At 43.9% G+C, this 19,286-nt stretch overlaps 1 protein-coding gene and 1 pseudogene across 1 annotated transcript in view; one reads left to right on the top strand and one right to left on the bottom strand.

The window, feature by feature from the left end:
• The first annotated feature begins 1,357 nt into the window (after positions 1-1,357).
• Positions 1,358-19,286, top strand: part of Pkd2l2 (polycystin 2 like 2, transient receptor potential cation channel) — a 34,656-nt gene continuing 16,727 nt past the window's right edge. The window contains exons 1-6 of the mRNA XM_028762773.1: positions 1,358-1,426; positions 1,734-1,835; positions 4,340-4,473; positions 6,270-6,526; positions 8,502-8,723; positions 18,772-19,000. Coding sequence (XP_028618606.1) covers positions 1,396-1,426; positions 1,734-1,835; positions 4,340-4,473; positions 6,270-6,526; positions 8,502-8,723; positions 18,772-19,000 — 975 coding nt within the window. The 5' untranslated portion in view covers positions 1,358-1,395. The remainder of the gene's footprint in view (positions 1,427-1,733; positions 1,836-4,339; positions 4,474-6,269; positions 6,527-8,501; positions 8,724-18,771; positions 19,001-19,286) is intronic.
• On the bottom strand, positions 15,523-16,447 carry LOC114617177 (annotated as a pseudogene).

Raw genomic sequence — 19,286 nt, 5'->3', positions numbered from 1 at the left:
ATACTACTTGGGGCTGACAGAAGAAAAGCAAATGATGGAATTGAGATATACCATGCTGAAGAAAGAAGGCAGAAAACACACACAAGGGGTTCCTAACAACACAACTCATAATGTCAAAAGACTGAGCCAGTCAACAAGCCTTTAAATAGACAAATAAATTCTGTGGTACAATCATATAACCATAGCATAAAACAAAAGTGGTCACATCTGCTTAATGGGAAATCTCCAACACGTCTCTTAAACAACACAGGCAGGTCAAGTAAATACAGTTGCTAGAAAAGGTGTTTATGACATGTGATGGTTATTCTTGGTTGTCAACAACATCTGGAGTTAACTAAAAAACCCAAGTCGATAGGCACAACTGTGAAGGATTTTTAGTTAATTGGATCATTTGAAGTTCAAAGACCCGTCTTAAATCAGAGCCACGCCTTCTCACGGCTGCAGGTGTAGAGAAAGTTGCTATTTGCCCACTTGCCCATGCTCTCGATTCCCTGGCGTTAGAGCCTACATCTTTAGAATTCCAACATAGTGAAGAGCAAATGAGACATCCAGCCTAGCAGACTGCTGATTCTTGGACATTCGGAGACAACCGTTGTTGAAGTACTTGGACCACAGCCTGTAAGTCACTCTAAAATAGTCCTTTTTATATTAGGTCAATTCTATCCCCAGTGCTCCCCGAGAGATGACTAATGCACGATGTGTACTTTAAAGTTCTCCATTTTGTTCTAAGGTGTCACCTTCTCATGCCCCACCTCCTGATCACTTTACATCTCATTGCAGGCTGTTAAAATATTAATTTACAACCTGCCAGATCATATCATGCATAAACAAAACCACACCTGGGCATCTAGGTATGGACACATTTTTGAATCCACATATGATGTATTTAATAAGTGAATTGTAAGAACACTGAAGATTTGTCGCTGGAGCTCAGTGGGTTTGGTTTTTGAGGCCGGGGCTCCACATATAGGCCAATGTTGTCCTCTAAATCCGGACTTAGGCCGCCATGACCATCAACGTGTGTGTGTGTGTGTGTGTGTGTGTGTGTGTGTGTGTGTGTGTTAACTTAGTTCTTTCTATAAGACAAAAGAGAGGACTGACCACATCTTTTTGCCACTCATGTTAATACTGTAGGTGGTGACACTTATTTTCTTTTTGCATCCAGAAAAGTGACCTATTAATAAACCTCCAGCCAGCCACACAACTCCTAGAAGGTGAGGCGCTACCCTAGGCGGTGCCTTGTCCGCGCAGGCGCACTAGCCTTCTGCCCAGGAACCCGCGCACCAGGAGGGCGCAGTTACTCGGTTAGCGCACTGCGTCACTACTGCGCAGGCGCGCGGGGCCAGGACGCGGTGGAACGGGCAGAGCGGAACCGACCGTGTGGTCCTGTCCGCGATGGCCGAGGCGTCCTGGTGGTACCGAGGAGGTGAGGGTGGGTACGCTTAGAGGATGGGTAACCCAGGGCCCATTGGCAACTCCTGGTACCCAGGAAGGAGCTCTGACCCCGTACCCGCACTCCAGTGATGGTTGCCAGCGCTGTCACCGATGGAGAGAAGACTCCTGGGCTAGGCTGTCACCTCCGTGGGTGTGGGTCGCTTGAGGGAGTCGCGCCCTTGACCGCTATATCTGGAGCTAGAAGCCACTGAAACTAGTCGTGTTTTTCCCATCTTAGTTACTTATATACGTTATAGTTACCAGCAGTATAAAGAAAATTCTTGTTTTACATTTCACAGGGACTTCAAAACATGACCTGCATTACAGAAGGGAAGCAGAAGTTAACACCACACTTGAGGAGTTGTTACTGTACTTTATTTTTTTAATAAATCTATGTATATGTAAGTACAGGGGTGTAGGTAAAAATGCTGGTTGAACTAGTAGTTAAAAACGCGAAAAACCGAGAAAATTTAGAGATCGTTATGACAAATTTCAGGGATCATTATCTTATGATTGACTCAATTTCCAATTTTTAAGGGGTAAAACTAGGCCACCGATGTACTGGAAAGCTTCCAACGTCAATAATCATTCCAGCTGAATTTGATTATTTTAATTTGGAGACTATTTAAAACACAATCCCCTGGGTTGACAATTGGATTAAATTTGTTTCGGAGCCATAGAGATATACTGGCTTGGTTCCAGAAATAAAGAGTACAAATGGGAGCCAACATAAAGTTTGGGGATGGCCGTAAGCTTCATGTTTTCCAGTAAACTGCTGCACGATCAGTAATAAAGTACATTTGTGCTGAGTAAATGCAAATGTTTGAGGAGGGCAGAGAGACCCGCTCAGCCTCTGCTCCCCACCCCTCCCAGTGGGTCCAGGGCATCGCCTTAGCGTGTAAAAATCTTGTTAACGTTTTATATTTTAACTGCCCAATGTGTGTAGCTAGAAGCTAACATACAGGATTTCTCTCATCTCCGAAGTGCAGCTGTATACCGATTACAGTCGATTGGTATTGGAGCAGTAGGTGTCCGAGATAAAAGACAGCTGTAGCCAGCTCGATAAGGTATCCTAGGCTGGTTTATAAAAAGCTTAGTTCTAGAGCTAACGCTACCACGTGCTCGTTACCAAGCGTTTGAGATAGTAGAAAATGCGAGCCAGAAGATTATAATTCCACCAGAGATTTTTGAATACGTATAACAAAGAAAACAACCTATATCTACAGTAAGGGGATTCATTAACTACTGTAGAACATGCAGGCAAGGTACTGTAGCGTTGATGGCTCAGTGCTTAAGAACTGGCTCCTCTCCCAGAGGACCAGGGTTCAATTCCCAGCACCTCCATGGCAGCTCATACCTGTTTTTGTAACTCCAGTTCCAGGGCTTCTGACACACCCACACAAGCAGACCACTGCACAAGAAATAAACATTAAAAAAAAAAAAACGAATATGCAGTGACAAAAAGGCAACTGTTAATGGCACATTTGCCGTGCGCATGTGCGCATGCGCCATGCAGATGGTGGCGGTCTAGCTACACAGAGTTTTTGTTTTTTGTTTAACTGGGGAGTTCGGGGGGGGGGGAACAGTAGTTAAAGGAGAAAAAGAAATACTACTGATTAATTTTTAAAAGCAGTTTTACTATGTTCGGAAGCATGGGTTTAAATGTTTTACATATTCGGCCAAAAAATAACTCAGTCTGTAAAGTGCTTGCCACACAAACATGAAAACCGGAGTTTGATTCCCAGAATCCATGGAGAGAAGCAGAGAGTGCTGATGCCTGTCACCCCAGGCCTGGGGAGGAAAACCAGGCAGACCCCGGGGGCTTGCATCCAGCCAGCCTAGCCTACTTTGAAAGCTAATGAAAGGTCCTGTTTCAAAAAATGAAACCAAAGTGGATGGCCTCCTGATGTTGATCTCTTGCCTCCACGTACACAAGCAGGCCCCCACCCCACCCCCCCGCCTCGTTCCATAAATATGACGCAACCATGTAGTAAGAGACGGCTCCCTTGTGATGAGCTCTGTAGCCCTTCTCCGGCTGAATTCAAAGTCCATAGTCTTAACCGATCACTGTATGATAGTGCCTCTTTTTTCTTTTTCAAAAGATTTATTTATTGTATGTATGTGAGTACACTGTCGCTGTCTTCAGACGCATCAGAAGAGGCCATCAGATCCCAGTACAGATGGTTGTGAGCCACCAAGTGGTTGCTGAGAATTGAACTCAGGACCTCTGGAAAAGCAGCCAGTGCTCTTACCCACTGACGGAGTCATCTCTCCAGCCCATGATATCTGTGCATTTGTGTATGATGGGGGAGCCACATACATGCGTAGTCAGAGAAAAGTTTGTATGCGTCTCTCTTTTCCTTTCTTCTTGTTGCCGTTGCATGCCAAGTTAAACCAGTCCTAATTTGACTTCAGTTTTTAAAGAGGATATTAAATATGTATACACACACACATACACACACACACATACACACACACACACACACACACATAAAACCTGGAGAATCCATGTCTAGCTTTAGTATGAGGACTGAAGTATGACTTCTACCTAATTTGTATGTTCCTGGCTTTAATGATTAGTTGCACAGGGCCGCTGAGATGGCTCAGTAGATAAAGGAGCTTGCGGCCAAGTCTGACGGCCTGAGTTTGATCCCTGGAACCCACACGAAGAAAGGAGAGAACAAATCTCACAAATTGTCCTTTGACCTCCATGTTTGTACCATGACACGTGTGGTTGTGCATACATGTGCACGTGCATGTATGCACATGCGCACACGCGTGCACGTGAACACACACACAAGATAGGTAAATGTAAAATACTTGACAATGCTGTTATTTTAAAGCTGGGGAAAATATTTTGAACACTGCTGAAGTGGGGTTTTAAGTTACAAATTTTTCTCCGTAGTGACTTTTGGGATGGTCAATCCGCATATGTACTACCTAAACAAAGTTATGTTGTCTCTGTTTGTGGACACTTCTCTACCTGGTGACGAGAGGAGCAGCTTTAGATCCATTCAGAGCATAACTGAGTTTTGGAAGGTAAGATGTGTGACCTTAGATAGCCCATTAGCCAGAGGTTGGGCTTGCTTGTGCTACAGTGCTTGCCTAGTAAGTGAAAGGCCCTGGGTTTGAGCCCCAGCTCCAGGATAAAAAAAAAACAAAAAGAAATTCACAGACAGTTCATAACCCTTGCCACCCACAGAAAATGCTCAGGAAAGATGTATTAAAGGAATTAATAAAATTAAGTGCTTTTTTTTTTTTTTTTTGGTTTTTCAAGACAGGGTTTCTCTGTGTAGCCCTGGCTGTCCTGGAACTCATTCTGTAGACCAGGCTGGCCTCGAACTCAGAAATCCACCTGCCTCTGCCTCCCAAGTGCTGGGAATAAAGGCATGCGCCACCACTGCCCGGCTGAGTGCTATTTTTTATTAGAAAGTCAACCGATATTAACTATTTTGAATCTTTATGTTCACAATGAGATGTTTTTTATAACTTCAATTTTTTGATACTTTTTCAAATATTCCCATTTCCCTTAGAAAACACAAGATTTGTTCTATGAGTACTAAAGCCAACCTTGATTGTGTAAATAAAGTCCACGTGACGACAGTCTTAAAAGTTGTTCATTTCCCAGAAAAGATAATATTCACAATTTATGTATGCAACCCTCTATTGTGTGTTGTAGTAATATGCAGTAACTAGTAAAAGAAAGGAATGTGTAATATAACTTAATCCCATGAGAGAGGTTCCTTCAGCACTGGAGTAGACAGGCTTTCTGTTACATGTAGCACAAGTCATCTGGAAGGAACAGTCACTGAAGAGAAGCAGCTGCCGGTCCCCCATGTCACAGACATTTGGATGTGAAAGATGAGGCAGTGAGGGAGGGCTCTCTAGAAGCAATGGCAGTGTGGATCCATTTTAAAGAGTCAATAAAGAAAAAGTATCCACCAGTCAGTGGTGCACACACCTTTATCGCAGCCCACGACAGGCAGAGGCAGGCAAATCTGTCTGAGTTCTAGGCCAGCCTGGTCTACAGAGGGAGTTCCAGGACTGCCAGGGCTACACAGAGAAACCCAGTCTTGAAAAAAAGAAAAAAAAAAGGTATACAACATGCTAGTGTGTATTCATGAGGAACTGAATTTGGGTGTGAGCACAGAGAGGTTGAAGTAGAGATGAGCGGACGGAGATCACATTGTCACTGGGAAGTTGAAATTTACTAAAGAGACAGTTGTCCGTGGAGTGTGGGCAGAGATGGTGGCTAACTTAAGTACACAGAGAAGCAGGTGGATTGGCAGAGCAGACCCTTAGGTGTGCCTGTGACCATGTCTTTCTGAAAGGGTTCACTACCAGTGAAGACCTTCCCTGAATGTGGCAGCACCATCCACAGACTCTAGAGGGATGGAATAAGAGGAGAAAGCAGGCCGCACATTCACCCCTCTGCTCTCTGAGCCACTCCGTTAGACCGCACCCTTCCTAAGACAGACTGAAACTTAACCGAAACCTTTCCTCTCTTAAGGTGTTTCAGCTGGAATTCTGTCACAGTGACCAGAGTTTCTTTAGTAAGAAAGAGGTCAAACGTAAGATAAAGTCCAGGTGGAGGAAATGAGGAGCACACATTGTCCTTTCTCCTTTAATTGTGCTATGTGGCTGGTGGCAAAGACAAGAGATGGGGACATCAAGTCCTGGGCTTGAGATCACTTAGAATAGGGCAGGGACATAGTATCCACCGGGACCTTCATCTTGGTCAGTACTTAACTCAGGGTCACAGGTGTGAATAGAGAGAGTTTCTGTTGTCAGGAAGGTTTTGATTTTTCCCCTATGACCCTTGCCTTTCTCTGAAGTTCATGGAAGGACCCCTCCTAGATGGCTTGTACTGGGACTCGTGGTACAGTAACAAACAGCTGTACAACGTAAAGAACAGCAGCCGCATCTACTACGAGAACATTCTTCTCGGCGTCCCCAGAGTGCGGCAGCTGCGAGTCCGAAACAACACTTGCGAAATCTACCCAGCTTTCCAGTCACTGGTCAGCGACTGTTACAACAAGTACACAGTGGAAAACGAAGACTTCTCTGACTTTGGCCTCAAACACAAACCAGAGTAAGCAATATGAAATTAGTAGCTTTTTTTTCTGGCAACTACCTTTGTATCATTACAAAATTATTATTTTTTTTTAAAAAAAATGTCTTCCAGCTATAATGGGAGCTGGGAGCTGCGGTTGAGCGATTCTTCCTGTAAATAGTATAGGAAGAAGCCCTGACAATGGTGGCACTTTACAATATAAGAGCGGCCCTGTTTGATGGAGGACTGGGTGTCAATGTGGTATGTGAAATGAATAGTTACAGTGAATGCGGGGACAGGGGGACATCAGTGTGTGTGCATGCATATATGCGTGCGTACGTGCGCACATGCACGGGAGGCCAGATATCAATACCACATGTCTTTGTAAATCACGCTCCACCTTTCGTTATTGAGACAGGGTCTCTCCCTGAAGCTGGAGCTCATTGATTCTGCCAATATTGGACAGCCAATAAGCTCCAGGGATCCAAACCCGCCCACTTCCTGAGCTCTGGGATTACAGATTCATGGCCCAGCAACTGGCTTTTATGCAGGTTCTAGGGACCTGATCTCTGGTCCTTATGCTTCTAGGCATCTCCCTAGTCCCCAAAACAACAAAATTTTTTCTTTTGGTAGATTTTCTAGCTGTGACCCAAAGCTTTGTAGGATCCTTAGGGAGTATCTGAGGAACTCTCTGCCCTTCTCCTCCCTCGATGCACCCAGCTTAAGTAAAACCTGTGGCTTCGGTACCAAAAGGGGCCGTTTTTCTCTTCAGTCGTCTGCTCTTCAGTTGTATTTGATGATGCCTACCAAAGGCGCTGTCTTAGTTACTTTTTATTTCTGTGCTAAGATACCCAAACAACTTCCAGAAGTTTGTTGGGGGCTTACAGTTGTAGAAGGTCAGAGTCCATGGCCCTCACGGCTGGGGCATGCAGAACCTCCACCTTACACTGAAATGTGAAAGGCCAAAGCCGCTGGCACCACCTCCTCTAGACAATAATGTCGGTGTCAGTGCTGTGGGTGCCAGGTGTGCTATGAAAATCATGGCCATGGGACACGGTCAACCTTCTTGTATTTACTATTTATTACAGTTATTCAGATGTTTTTTCTATTCATCATGCTCCCTAGATACAGCTATGCTTTGTTTTTTAGTCACTTCTTTTGTAACTATATGCTTCTGTTTCTAAGTAATAGCCTCCTAGTGTTGTGACTTTATAATCGTAAGTATTTCCTGTCCTGGCCGGTGATCTGTTAATGTAGCTCTCTTCTGCCACCTCCTGTACATTTAACCTTGTGTTCTTAGCCTCTCAGCTATACCTGATTGCTTTTAACCATTAGTCTAGAATTCCCTTTCTTAAACAGCGTCCCTCAAGCTCCAGAATTATTGCTTTATGTGTGTTCTCTTATTCTTTGTATGAGTTTGGGGGCTTTACTGTAATTTTACTGTTTAGGATACTGCCATATCTAGCCCAGGCTGGCTGAGTTTGGGGCATCTGTGAGGCCTTACATAATTTTTATAAAGGTTATAAATTCATAAATGTAACGACACACCTTTCAGATATGTTTGGAGGAAACTGAATATGGAGACTGACTAGAAGTATTCTTCTTTTGGCTTTCTTTAAAAAAAAAAAGCCAAATTAAAAAAAAAAACTTTCTTTTCTTATTATTATAAGTTAAAAGCCAGAAAGGTGGAGAAATAAAATTTTAAACATTTTTTGACAAAAAATTAAAGATGTATGTATGTGCATGTGTGCATGTGTGCATTTGTGTATGTGTGTGTCTACCTGTCTGTCTGTGTGTCTATGTGTGTGTGTCTGTGTCTCTGTGAATGCAGACACACCTGTACCACAGAACCATTGTCATGATAAGTAAAATATGCTGAGTGTTGGCCCTTGTAACAAACTAACTCAATGTCTAGGCTACTTTTGAACTTTCTATTTCAACTGTTTTAAATTGAAGGTTACCTTAAGTTCTTGGGATGCTTTCTCATCTTCCTTATTTCTTCAATGCCCCGCAGATGGAAACACTCGGCTTCTTCCCACACTGCCCCATGGCACTGGGGGTTTGTTGGTGTGTACCGAGATGGAGGATATATAGTCACATTATCAAAATCAAAGTATGAAACCAAAGCCAAGTTTGCTGACCTGAGGCTGAACAACTGGATTAGCAGAGGGACCAGGGCTGTTTTTATTGATTTTTCACTGTACAATGCTAATGTCAACCTGTTCTGCATCATCAGGTGAGTAGCTCAGGAGCTTTATCTTAGAAAACTGAATTTTTTTAAAGGATTTTTTTTAATTTAATTTTTTTTATTTTATGCATATGAGTACACCACCATTGCTCTCCAGACACACCAGAAGAGGGCACAAGACTCCATTACAGATGGTTGTGAGCCTCCATGTGGTTGCTGGGAATTGAACTCAGGACCTCTGGAAGAGCAGTTGGTGTTCTTAACCACTGAGCCATCTCTCCAGCCCAGAAAACTGAATTTTTAAAGGAGCCAAAGCCTTCCCTGGTGTTTACAGAGCCTGCATACCTGCGCCATGGTTAATGTCGTAGCTTTAAGATAAATATGATGCTCTTCTGACAATAATGCAGAAGAGAGTGAAGCAACACCACACTCATTGTTTCCTTATGTCAGACATGTTTAGAGACATGAAGAGTTGTATACAGTATGCTGTGTTTTATAGTCGTGTGTGTGCGCGCGCGCGCATGTGTGCATGTGTGCATGTGTGCATGTATGCATGTGCATGCCTGTGCTCAGGTTGCACCATAGTAACAGGCATGCAGGTCAGAGGACAGCCTTGGAGAGTCAGTTTTTCCCCCACCATGGGTTCCAGGAATACACTCAGGGAGTCCAGCTTGTGCAAAAAGTGCTTTCATCCATGAAGTCATCTTGGCCACCAAGACTTTGGTTTCATATGGTGTTGAGGACATACGGTCTTGTCATCCTGGAATTGTATAGATCTGACACATCATAATTTTTCCATAAAATCAGGTCACTAAAATGTCTTGGTTTATGGGGCTGGGGAGATAACTTAATTGGCAAAATGCTTGTCAGTATGTCTTAGGGTTTCTATTGCTGTGATAAAACACTATCTACACAAAGCAGCTTGACAAGGGAAGGGTTTATTTGGCTTATACTTCATGAACATAGCTTCATGACCACTGAGGGAAGTCAGAGCAGGAACTCAAAGCTGGAACCGTGAGCAGGAGCTGATGCAGAGGCCATGGAGGGGTGCTGCTCAGCCTGCTTTCTTATAAAAGTCAGGTCTGCCAGCCCAGGGTTGGCCCCACCCACAATGGCTGGGCTGTCCTCTATTGACCACTAACTGAGAAAATGCCTTACCTGGCATGGCAGCTCCTTCCTTTCTGATGACACAGACCCGGCCGGTACAAAGGCATTGTCTCCATTGTGGTTCCCTCTTCTCCATTGGCTCTAGATTGTGTCAAGTTGACAGAGGAAGACACCCAGTTCTAACCTCTGACCTATGTTGCTCATGAATGTGCATGCACATTTGCACATATGTACACACACACACACACACACACACACACACATACATATTTTAGTTTACTTTCAACTGGGCTTTTATATGGTTGTCTCATAATTATTTAAATTTCAAATGACATGCAACAATGGCCACATCCTAGACTTTTGTTTTGTTTTGTTTTTCGAGACAGGGTTTCTCTGTGTAGCCCTGGCTGTCCTGGAACTCACTCTGTAGACCAGGCTGGCCTCGAACTCAGAAATCCACCTGCCTCTGCCTCCCAAGTGCTGGGATTAAAGGTGGGCACCACCACTGCCTGGCATCATCCTAGACATTTTTACAGCATATTATACTCTGTAAAGTAGCTTTGATTCTTCTAAAATTTGCCGTGTAATTTTGTAGCGGTCTATTCTAGCCCTTGATGCTGGGCTCAACCATTGTGACTCGCTTTGGTCAATGAGATGTTGGCAGATATGGTGCAAATAACAAGGTGATGCTCTTGTGTACCGGTTTGCTCTCTGCACTTCTGTAGTTGCCTTGAGAAGGGTATGTGTGTGTTGACTTGCTGGAACCAGAGGAAGATGAACAGGTAGAAGAGTCAACTCCAAGATGCTGAGTAGGGCCAGTCAAATGTTGGATCTGTTCACAAGCCAGGCTGAGACCAATCTGACCCAGATGGATCAACTGAACTCTGCAAATACATAGGAAATATTTATTATAAGCTGCTGCTTTGAAGACTGGTTTGTTATCTAACAAAAAGTAATCAATACAAGACCTAACTTGGATCTTAGCTCTTTGACCTCTGATTAGTTGAGAGGCTTTTGTTGTAAAATAAAAAGCCAACTTAAAATGTTTTAAATATTTCTGCCATGTAGAAGCAATTCCAGAATCAGGGCAAATAATTTTCATGGTAAGTACAAAAGTCTAGCTCTTTTTTTGTGTGCGATTTCTGTTTCATCATCCTTGGTGTCATCCTTATCTTAAGCTCCCCAAAAGCAGCTGTGGGAAGATGTCCTATGTGCAGAAGAACAGCAAATGGTTCTGTGTATTACTGAGTTCCCTCCAGCCCCAGGCCATGGTAATTGACAGAGCTGAGAAGGTTCTGGAATCACACACTAGGAAATGAATAGCAGAGCATGGTAGTGGCTGGAGAGTCAGCCTGCTTTCCCTGAGGGATGGGATGGGTGAGTAATTGAACAGCCAGTGTTCTGTTTGGAAGGAGGCATGGGAAATAGCTACCAGAGAGACAGACAACACAGTCGTGGAAAGTCTGTGAGCCTCCTTTTTCTCATAGGTCTTACATTTTTTTTCTCAATGAAATATAGAGTTGGGGTTTACATAGGCTAGGAAAGTTTGCCCTTGTGCAGTAGTGAACAGCAAAACATGCCATGCCCTTTAAAGTCTGTAAAAATATCAACAGACTACTAACACAGCTCCTGAGCACGCTGTCAGACTAGTAACACAGCCAATGAACGCTTGACAGACTAGTAACACAGCCAATGAACGCTTGACAGACTAGGAACACAGCCAATGAACGCTTGACAGACTAGGAACACAGCCAATGAACGCTTGACAGACTAGGAACACAGCTCTGAGCACGTATCTTCTACTGTCCTTCATGCTTTTCCCTCAAGAAATGGGAACTTTTCCTAACATTCACCCCTTCCAATGTTCCTGAGCATGATAAAGTAGAACATAGAACCATTTCTGTGTCCTAAATACCCTGGAAACATGGGGACATTCCTTAAGTCACAGGAAAAGCTCTTCTTAATGACATTGAGTCCAAGTTTCTTGTCTCAAATTTTTATGCTTATGCCATTAAACACTGAGAAATCAACAGATTTTCACACACACACACACACTCACAAACTCCCAAGCACGCATTCCACATTCACACACTCCCACAAACACACACCCTTATGTGCTCAAGGACACACAAATGCACACACACATACAAGTGTACATACACACAAGCACATACACATGCACACACATACAAGCACACACACACTCGCTTTCACGTACAATGCCTTTGCCTTCACTAGATTCAGTCCCTTAACTTTAGACTCCAGAATCATGATCCAAAAAAAAATTACTTTTCATTATAACAAATAACAAACCCAGCAGAACCCGTTAGCCACCGTGTCCCATCAGTAACTGGATCGAAGCCTACCATCCCCCACACAGCCTCTTTAACCCTTCTCCTTTTGGAGCACTTTTTGCCCAAGATATTTTACCTGACTCTAGGTCCATGGATATATAAAATAAACATACAAGTCAAACATTGCCGATAGTAAATTATAAGAATGTTGTACAACAATTTTTGACATACATATAACATCTCAGCTGAGTTTTTGATGCTGTAGGAGGTAGAACATCTACAGAGAGTTTCAGAATTGACTGATATTTTGGTTTTATAATTGTCAGTGCTGTGTAAATAGTACCAGACGACAGAAGTACATTCAGAGCCATAACAGAAATTGTTGAAAATTCTGTCCTAACTCCAAGCCAAAACTCATTAAGTTATTTTTAAATGACTCAAGTCCACAATTCAAAGAACACTTTTCTCTCTTTTTTTCTCCCTTTCTTTTCTTTCTTTTTTTCTTCACTTGAGACAGGGTTTCAATATGTAGACCAGGCTGGCCTTGAACTCACAGATATCCCCTACCTCTGCCCTTCAGGAGCTCAAATTAAAAGTGTGCACTACCACATCTGGCTGCAAACAGCGTTTTTTTTTTTTTTTTTAAGTCAAATGTTCTACCACAGTATAATTCAGAGATCTATTGCTTAGATACTTATATGCTCTGAAATAACGGGAGGATAGCACTGAGTCTTTGTTGCCCATTATAAATCATTCCATTTCTCTAGGAGCAGAAAATGCTGCATGTACAGTAAAAACACTAATTTGTGCTGTAGTCAGGAATGTCACCGGGTGTGTGAGGCAGTCTGCATTGGTGGTGTGTGCTGGGACGCAGTGCCCAGTGCCTTGCTGTGTATTTGGAACATAGGCTGCAGGGAAGCCATGCACTGCTGCTGTCTGGCACAGCCAGAAACAGGTCTGATTCATCACACATTTGATTAGAATTAAGTTTTAGTCACTGTGCATTTGGAAATGTTTTACTGTTGCCGTGTGTGTGTGTGTGTGTGTGTGTGTGTGTAAGAAGTGATGGTCAAGCCGAGTTCCAGGACAGCCAGTACTATGAAGAGAGACCATGTCTCAAAAAATATGTATATATAGTGTTGAGCATGGCTTTTTATCTGTTTACTGTGTGAAACCAAGCTGGACTGTGCTGTCTCCCCTTTCTGTCTGCTGCTCTGAACATATGCTTCGTTCTCTTACCCAGTGGTGAGCATGCACGGTGCTCGCAAAGGAAAACAGTTCTGCTGCTGGGTTGTATCTGTTTGGCAGCACTTTATTTCAGTGCCAATATATTTTGCTCACATCTTCAGATAGGAACACAGCTGCACACACAGTTGGATTATGCTGTAATACTGTGGTAGAAATGCTGCCTCCCCAGGTGGATTTCTGAGTTCGAGGCCAGCCTGGTCTACAGAGTGAGTTCCAGGACAGCCAGGGATACACAAAGAAACCCTGTCTTAAAAAAAAAAAGAAAAGAAAAGAAAAGAAAAGAAAAGAAAAGAAAAGAAATGCTGCCTCCCTAAGTTACTGCCTCTTCTTAATTATCAAAAATTGTGGAGAAACTGGAACAGCACTGTACAGTGTCAAAATCTTTATATATTTTGTTTTGTTTTGTTTTTTTAAAAGAAAGCTTGTTTGTACAGCTCTTCCTGTCCAACACCCAATGCCTAAACAAATATTTGTCTTACCAGATTATGTGACCTTGACACAGAGGTCTCTGAGACTCCAGCAAGGAGAACAACCAATTTCCTCCCTCTGACATTAAGATCTGTGGTTTCTGAGAGAAGCCCCACTCTAGCTGCAGTAGCCATAGCACAATGGCTTCTGGGTAGAGACATTACTACTCCACAGGTTTTTCAGTATGTTCTCTGAACTGTGTGACTTGTCAGGGAATAGAAAAGGGGGCACCAATAAATAAGAAGCTAATCTATAAATACCTTATTTCAAAATGTTTTATGATATACTTTACATTCAGCATTTGAAGGAAGAAAGTTATACAGTGACTTAAAATGCAGCCCTGGGTTAAAACCTCCTTTCTGATTGCACCTGCTCTGTGTTTAAGGCTCTATCCAAGACTCGGACAGCTAATGAATAAGAATAAGTCACTATGGCAACCACAAACGTCAGGGACGAGCTTGTGCATGGTCATTAAGTCACTTTGCCGTCATGTGTATTACATTTATTTATTTATTTATTCATTTATTTATTTATTTATTTTAAGGCATGTTCCACACCATGGCATGTGTGTCAGGGACAGAGGACACTCTGTGGGAGTCGACTCTCTTTCCATCATGTGTATGTCAGGGATTGGACTGATTGTCAGGCTTTGGAGGCAAGCCTGAGCTACCCTGCCAAGTGATCACCACTTTGGTTTATTTTCCTTTGTGTAAACATTGATCTTATCGTAACAAAGCAACTTGTACGCTTCAACATTTAAAAATGAGTATCTTTTTCCTTCCAGTGAAAACCAAAAAAAAAAAAAAAAAGGAAAGAAGCAAAAAATTAAAAATAAAGTTACAAAAGAGAATGCCAACTCCAGATAAAACTCTGCAGGTTCTGATGATTCTCCCACTGAGTGGCAGGGCTCAAGTCATCATCAGGAGAGAATTTTATTTTAAAGGCATCACCTTAACCTACAAGGATGTCTGCATCACAAATATGCCAAAGGAGAAGCCGTGTTGTCAGATGCCCATTTACCCCTCTCCACACACACACCTCAAACCCACCCCTGCTGACCATATATAACCCCCTTTTTTTCTTTGTATTTTTATTAAACAAGAGAAATGGCCGGGCAGTGGTGGTGCATACCTTTAATCCCAGCACTTGGGAGGCAGAGGCAGGCGGATTTCTGAGTTTGAGGCCAGCCTGGTCTACAGAGTGAGTTCCAGGACAGCCAGGGCTGTACAGAGAAACTCTGTCTCGAAAAACCAAAAAAAAAGAAAAACAAAAAAAAATAAAGAGAAAGATATGTGTTGGTAAATGCTAGCTGTCTGTATTCACAGAGACACAGTGTAATCTCTGAGCCCAATATGCAGAGAAAAGAAAAACTAGAATTCTATGCACTGCTACATGGGGGTGCTAATACCCTCTAGCCTCCAGCAGAGCCAAGGGAACTGGAGGGCTTTTCTTTTTCCCCACAGAGCACCAAGGTGGTATTGAATCCAGTTTTTGGGACAAGAAAGGATAAGAATGAATTTAGAACGGAAACGTGGAGATTCATTTCCTGTTGTATTTTGCTCAAGGTATTTTCCTCCAAATTAGTTGAGAACCATGATGTTGAGACCTCAAAACCAGGGTGACTTAGCACAGAGGGACAGGACAGAAAGGACTACAACTTGCTCCCAGGGACTAGAGAAAATTACAAAAGAAAAAAATAAAGAAGGTTGGAATCCATCAATCTTTTTGCGCTAGTCATCCTCACCTTCATCCTTTCCTCCCCTTCATCATCATCTTCACATTCATCCTCATCTCCTTCATCAATATCTTCCAACCCTTCCTCGTCTTCATCATCACCATCACCATCATCTTCTGCCTCTCCTTCATCACCCATGTTGGGAACCAAATAGCACAGCAAGGGATTTGGCCAAATACCGTCTTCAAAGAGACGTCTCCTAACTCGTTAGCACCGGCATCAGAACGGTCAGTAAACCAAGTAAAGAAGCCCTCTGGCTCTCCGGGCCGCCTCTTCCTGCTGGCCTTACTCTGCGTATGACTCGAGAGCTCTGTCAAATCGGTGGACTTTGAACACGGGTCACCACTCCCATTCAGATGAAATTCTTTGGAGAGAACTTTATTTTCAAAGTGAGGAATTTCATCAAAATAAAAATCTATTCTGTAACCTAGTTTAATGTCTTCAAATTCTGTCACTTCACCCCCGGTCGGATAACGCAGAGCCTTCTCTTCCTCCTAAGCAGTGCAGACTCTTGTGGATGGTTGACAAATACCAGTACCCCAAAATTTGACATTTTGGCGATCAATTCTGGTCTCTTCTGAAAAAAATGGTTGGTGGAGCTATGTTTTTGTTGTACTTCAAATTTTCCTCACTGGCTTGTTTATTAAGTCTATTTCATTTGGTACTTCATCAATATGTTCAGTTGCTTCTTGCTGTTCTTTTTCTGAGGTCTCTCGGGCCCTGTCATGATTGGAGTTGAGCTCCTTTTTACTGGCTTTGAACGTGGTGCCTTCTGAGGTTCGGGCAAGGAGCTGGGAAGAGGAGCGAAGGGACGGCCAAGGGGGCAGCCAAGGAGATGGCCAGCGGCTTCCCCTCCTTGCTCTCCCCCTGGCTGCCTGGCACTGCCCGTTGGGCTTGACACTGAGACAGGTCGGGTGCATTGTGGCGAGCCCCCGGCCGGGCTCTCACTGAAGTCAGGGAGCCTGGGCTCCTGGACTCTGCTCGCTTCTCATTGCCTTGAGCCGCAGCCGCCTGTGCCTCCTCCTCCTCCTCCACGACCACCTCCTCCCCGTGGCCCACCACCGTGTTTTTAAAAGCTTGGTTCATATGTATTCCAGCATATATACTGTCTTAGTTAGGATTTCTATTGCTGTGATAAAAAGGTGTGACTAAAAACAATTTGCGAAGGAAAGGGTTTACTTCAGGCTCTGTCCCAGTTGTATGTTACAGTTCATCATGAAGGGAACCAGCGCAGGAGCCGATTCAGAGCTTCTTGCTGACTTGCGCTCTGGGGCTTGCTCAGCCCCCTTTCTTATAGAACCCAGGATCAGCAGCCCAGAGGTTACTCACTCCCAATGGGCTGGCCCTCCCTCATCAATCATTAAATGCCCTACAGCCTGATCTCATGGAGACATCTTCTCAAGTGAGCTTCTGTCCTCTCTGATGACTCTAGCTTGTGTCAAGTTGACATAAAAACCAGCCAGCATATATACAATTGAAGGGTTAACTCAGACTGATGATACTAATGTCATAAAACCATGACTCTTGTTAATTTAAAGGAAAATTCAGTTTAGTATAAAGAAATCCAAAAAGAAATGTCAGGACCGATAAGTACCCTGTGTAGGTGCTACTGTGGTGTGGACCAAGTCTCAGATACGCCCAACAAAGGGCTTCCTTTATCTCCTGAAGACAAATAGAGCACCAGGACTTCTATTGGAAGCCATTTGCCATCAAGATGCCCCTAGTAAGGACTCCTACTTTAGCACTAGCCACCTTTGAACAAGCCTCTGGAGGTGTCATAAAAACAGCACCGGGGCAGCAAGATCACTCACTGAATTGAGGCGCTTGCCACCAAGGCTGACAACCGAGTTCTGTCCCTGACACTCACATGGTGGAGGGGAAAGTCAGGAGTCTGGCAAGTTGTCCTCTGACCTCATTTGCACCAAGATATGTGTGAACACACACACACACACACGCGTGTGTGTGCATAAAACAAACTGTAGAGCAGCATTTATAAGTTGGAGAATAGTTAGGTTTTGCCATCTATAAATGGTGCTTGATACACTAGAAGGACTCTTCCTGAGACTCTTTTGGAGTGAATAGCTGGAGATGGCGTGGAAGGCCCTGCGGATGGAACATTTTGAGGGTCTTGGCTTGGTCTCAGGACTCTGGTGTCAGTTTGCCAGGCAGATCTGGCTCTCCACAGACTGGACAGCCATCACCAACCAGCAAAGGGTCTCTTCCATGCAGTGACCCACTTGGTGCTTGTTGGCACTCAGATGCCTGATGACATCATTGGTTCATTAAGAGACCTGTGACTGTGAGACCAGAAGGGCGAAACAGCACACCATCGTCCCCTGGTACTTGACTATTTACATTTGACAAGCCTGTGTTCAGGGGGCCTGAAGAGTCAGTCTCTCTTCCTTGGCATATTGATCTAAAACAAGACCATATATAAATGGGAATCCAGCAAAATGGCAGCCACTTCACAGACCACAAGAAATCTGCCGGCTCTGCCACCCAGAGCAATGACAGTGACATCCGAAGGGTAGAAAACACTAAGCACTTCCCCTTCCCTTTGGCAGGGACTCAGCTATTTGACCATCCCACTGACAGTACCCTGCCCTTAGAGCAGGATGCATGTCAGTACTGCAGGACCTGAGCTGAGGAACTGGCTCTGTTCAAGCTGAACTTGCCAGACCATAGTGTGTCTGTCAAGCGAGTTCTCCTGAAGCAACAGGCCCAAGAGCAGCAGAGACAGGCCATGGAGATGGCACTGTGCTGTCCCTGTGTCTGCAGTGCATGTGGGTGCCATCCCCAAATGGAAGGATTTTTAATGAACTCTTGAGCCCCAAGGAGACACTTAAAAAAAAAATAGCTCTCACTCTATAGCCAGACTGACTGTCCGACATCTGGCTACATCATCTGAGTTTCTGAGATTTGTTCCTTTTTTAAAGGAAAATTTAAAATTTTATGTGTATGGATGTTTGCCTGCATGTGTGTGTGCACCCTGTGGATATGTGGTACCTGCAGAGGCCAGAGGATGAGTCGGGGCTTGCAAGGCCACATGTAAACGTGGGGAGCTGAACTCTGGTCCTCTGGAAAAGCAGGAAGTGCTCTTAACTGCTGAGCCATCTCCCCAGCTCCGAATGGAAACACATTTGTACAAAAGTAAGTGATTAGCATTGAGTCACATGTCATCATTGATTTAGAAATGTTACATCGACTTGAATACTGAAGCGTAAGCACAACCTTCCTTTTCTAGGCTGCTGGTGGAGTTCCCGGCCACGGGCGGCCTCCTCACCTCCTGGCAGTTCTACTCTGTGAAGCTCCTCAGATACGTCTCCTACTACGATTACTTCATTGCCTCCTGTGAAATCATATTTTGTATTTTCCTTTTTGTCTTCATAACACAAGAACTGAGAAAGCTGAGTGAGTTTAAGTCTGCCTATTTCAGAAGTGTCTGGAACTGGCTAGAACTGCTGCTGTTGGTGGTGAGTGCACAGCCAGAGGGACGGCTTAAGGGGAGCCCATCTGAACCTACCGGGATTTTCTATTCATCCAAGACTCACTTCAAAGGCTAGAAGTACCAAATAGAAAATGAGCTGTTATAGGGCAGCTAATCCTATGCCCCTAAAAGGAAAATCTGTTTTCTCTGATTTAGTTTGAAAGGGCCAGCAAATGCCTTAGGGACTCCATAAGTAATAATCCCCTTCTCTCCCTTCTTCCTTCCCTACTTCCTCTCTCCTTCTTCCTCTCATCATTTTCCCCTCCCTTCTC

This window comes from Grammomys surdaster, unplaced genomic scaffold (genome assembly GCF_004785775.1).
Source record: "Grammomys surdaster isolate TR1022 unplaced genomic scaffold, NIH_TR_1.0 135, whole genome shotgun sequence".
Lineage (NCBI taxonomy): Eukaryota > Metazoa > Chordata > Mammalia > Rodentia > Muridae > Grammomys > Grammomys surdaster.
Note: the sequence above shows the minus strand (reverse complement) of the source record. Positions and strands in the feature narration are given on the sequence as shown.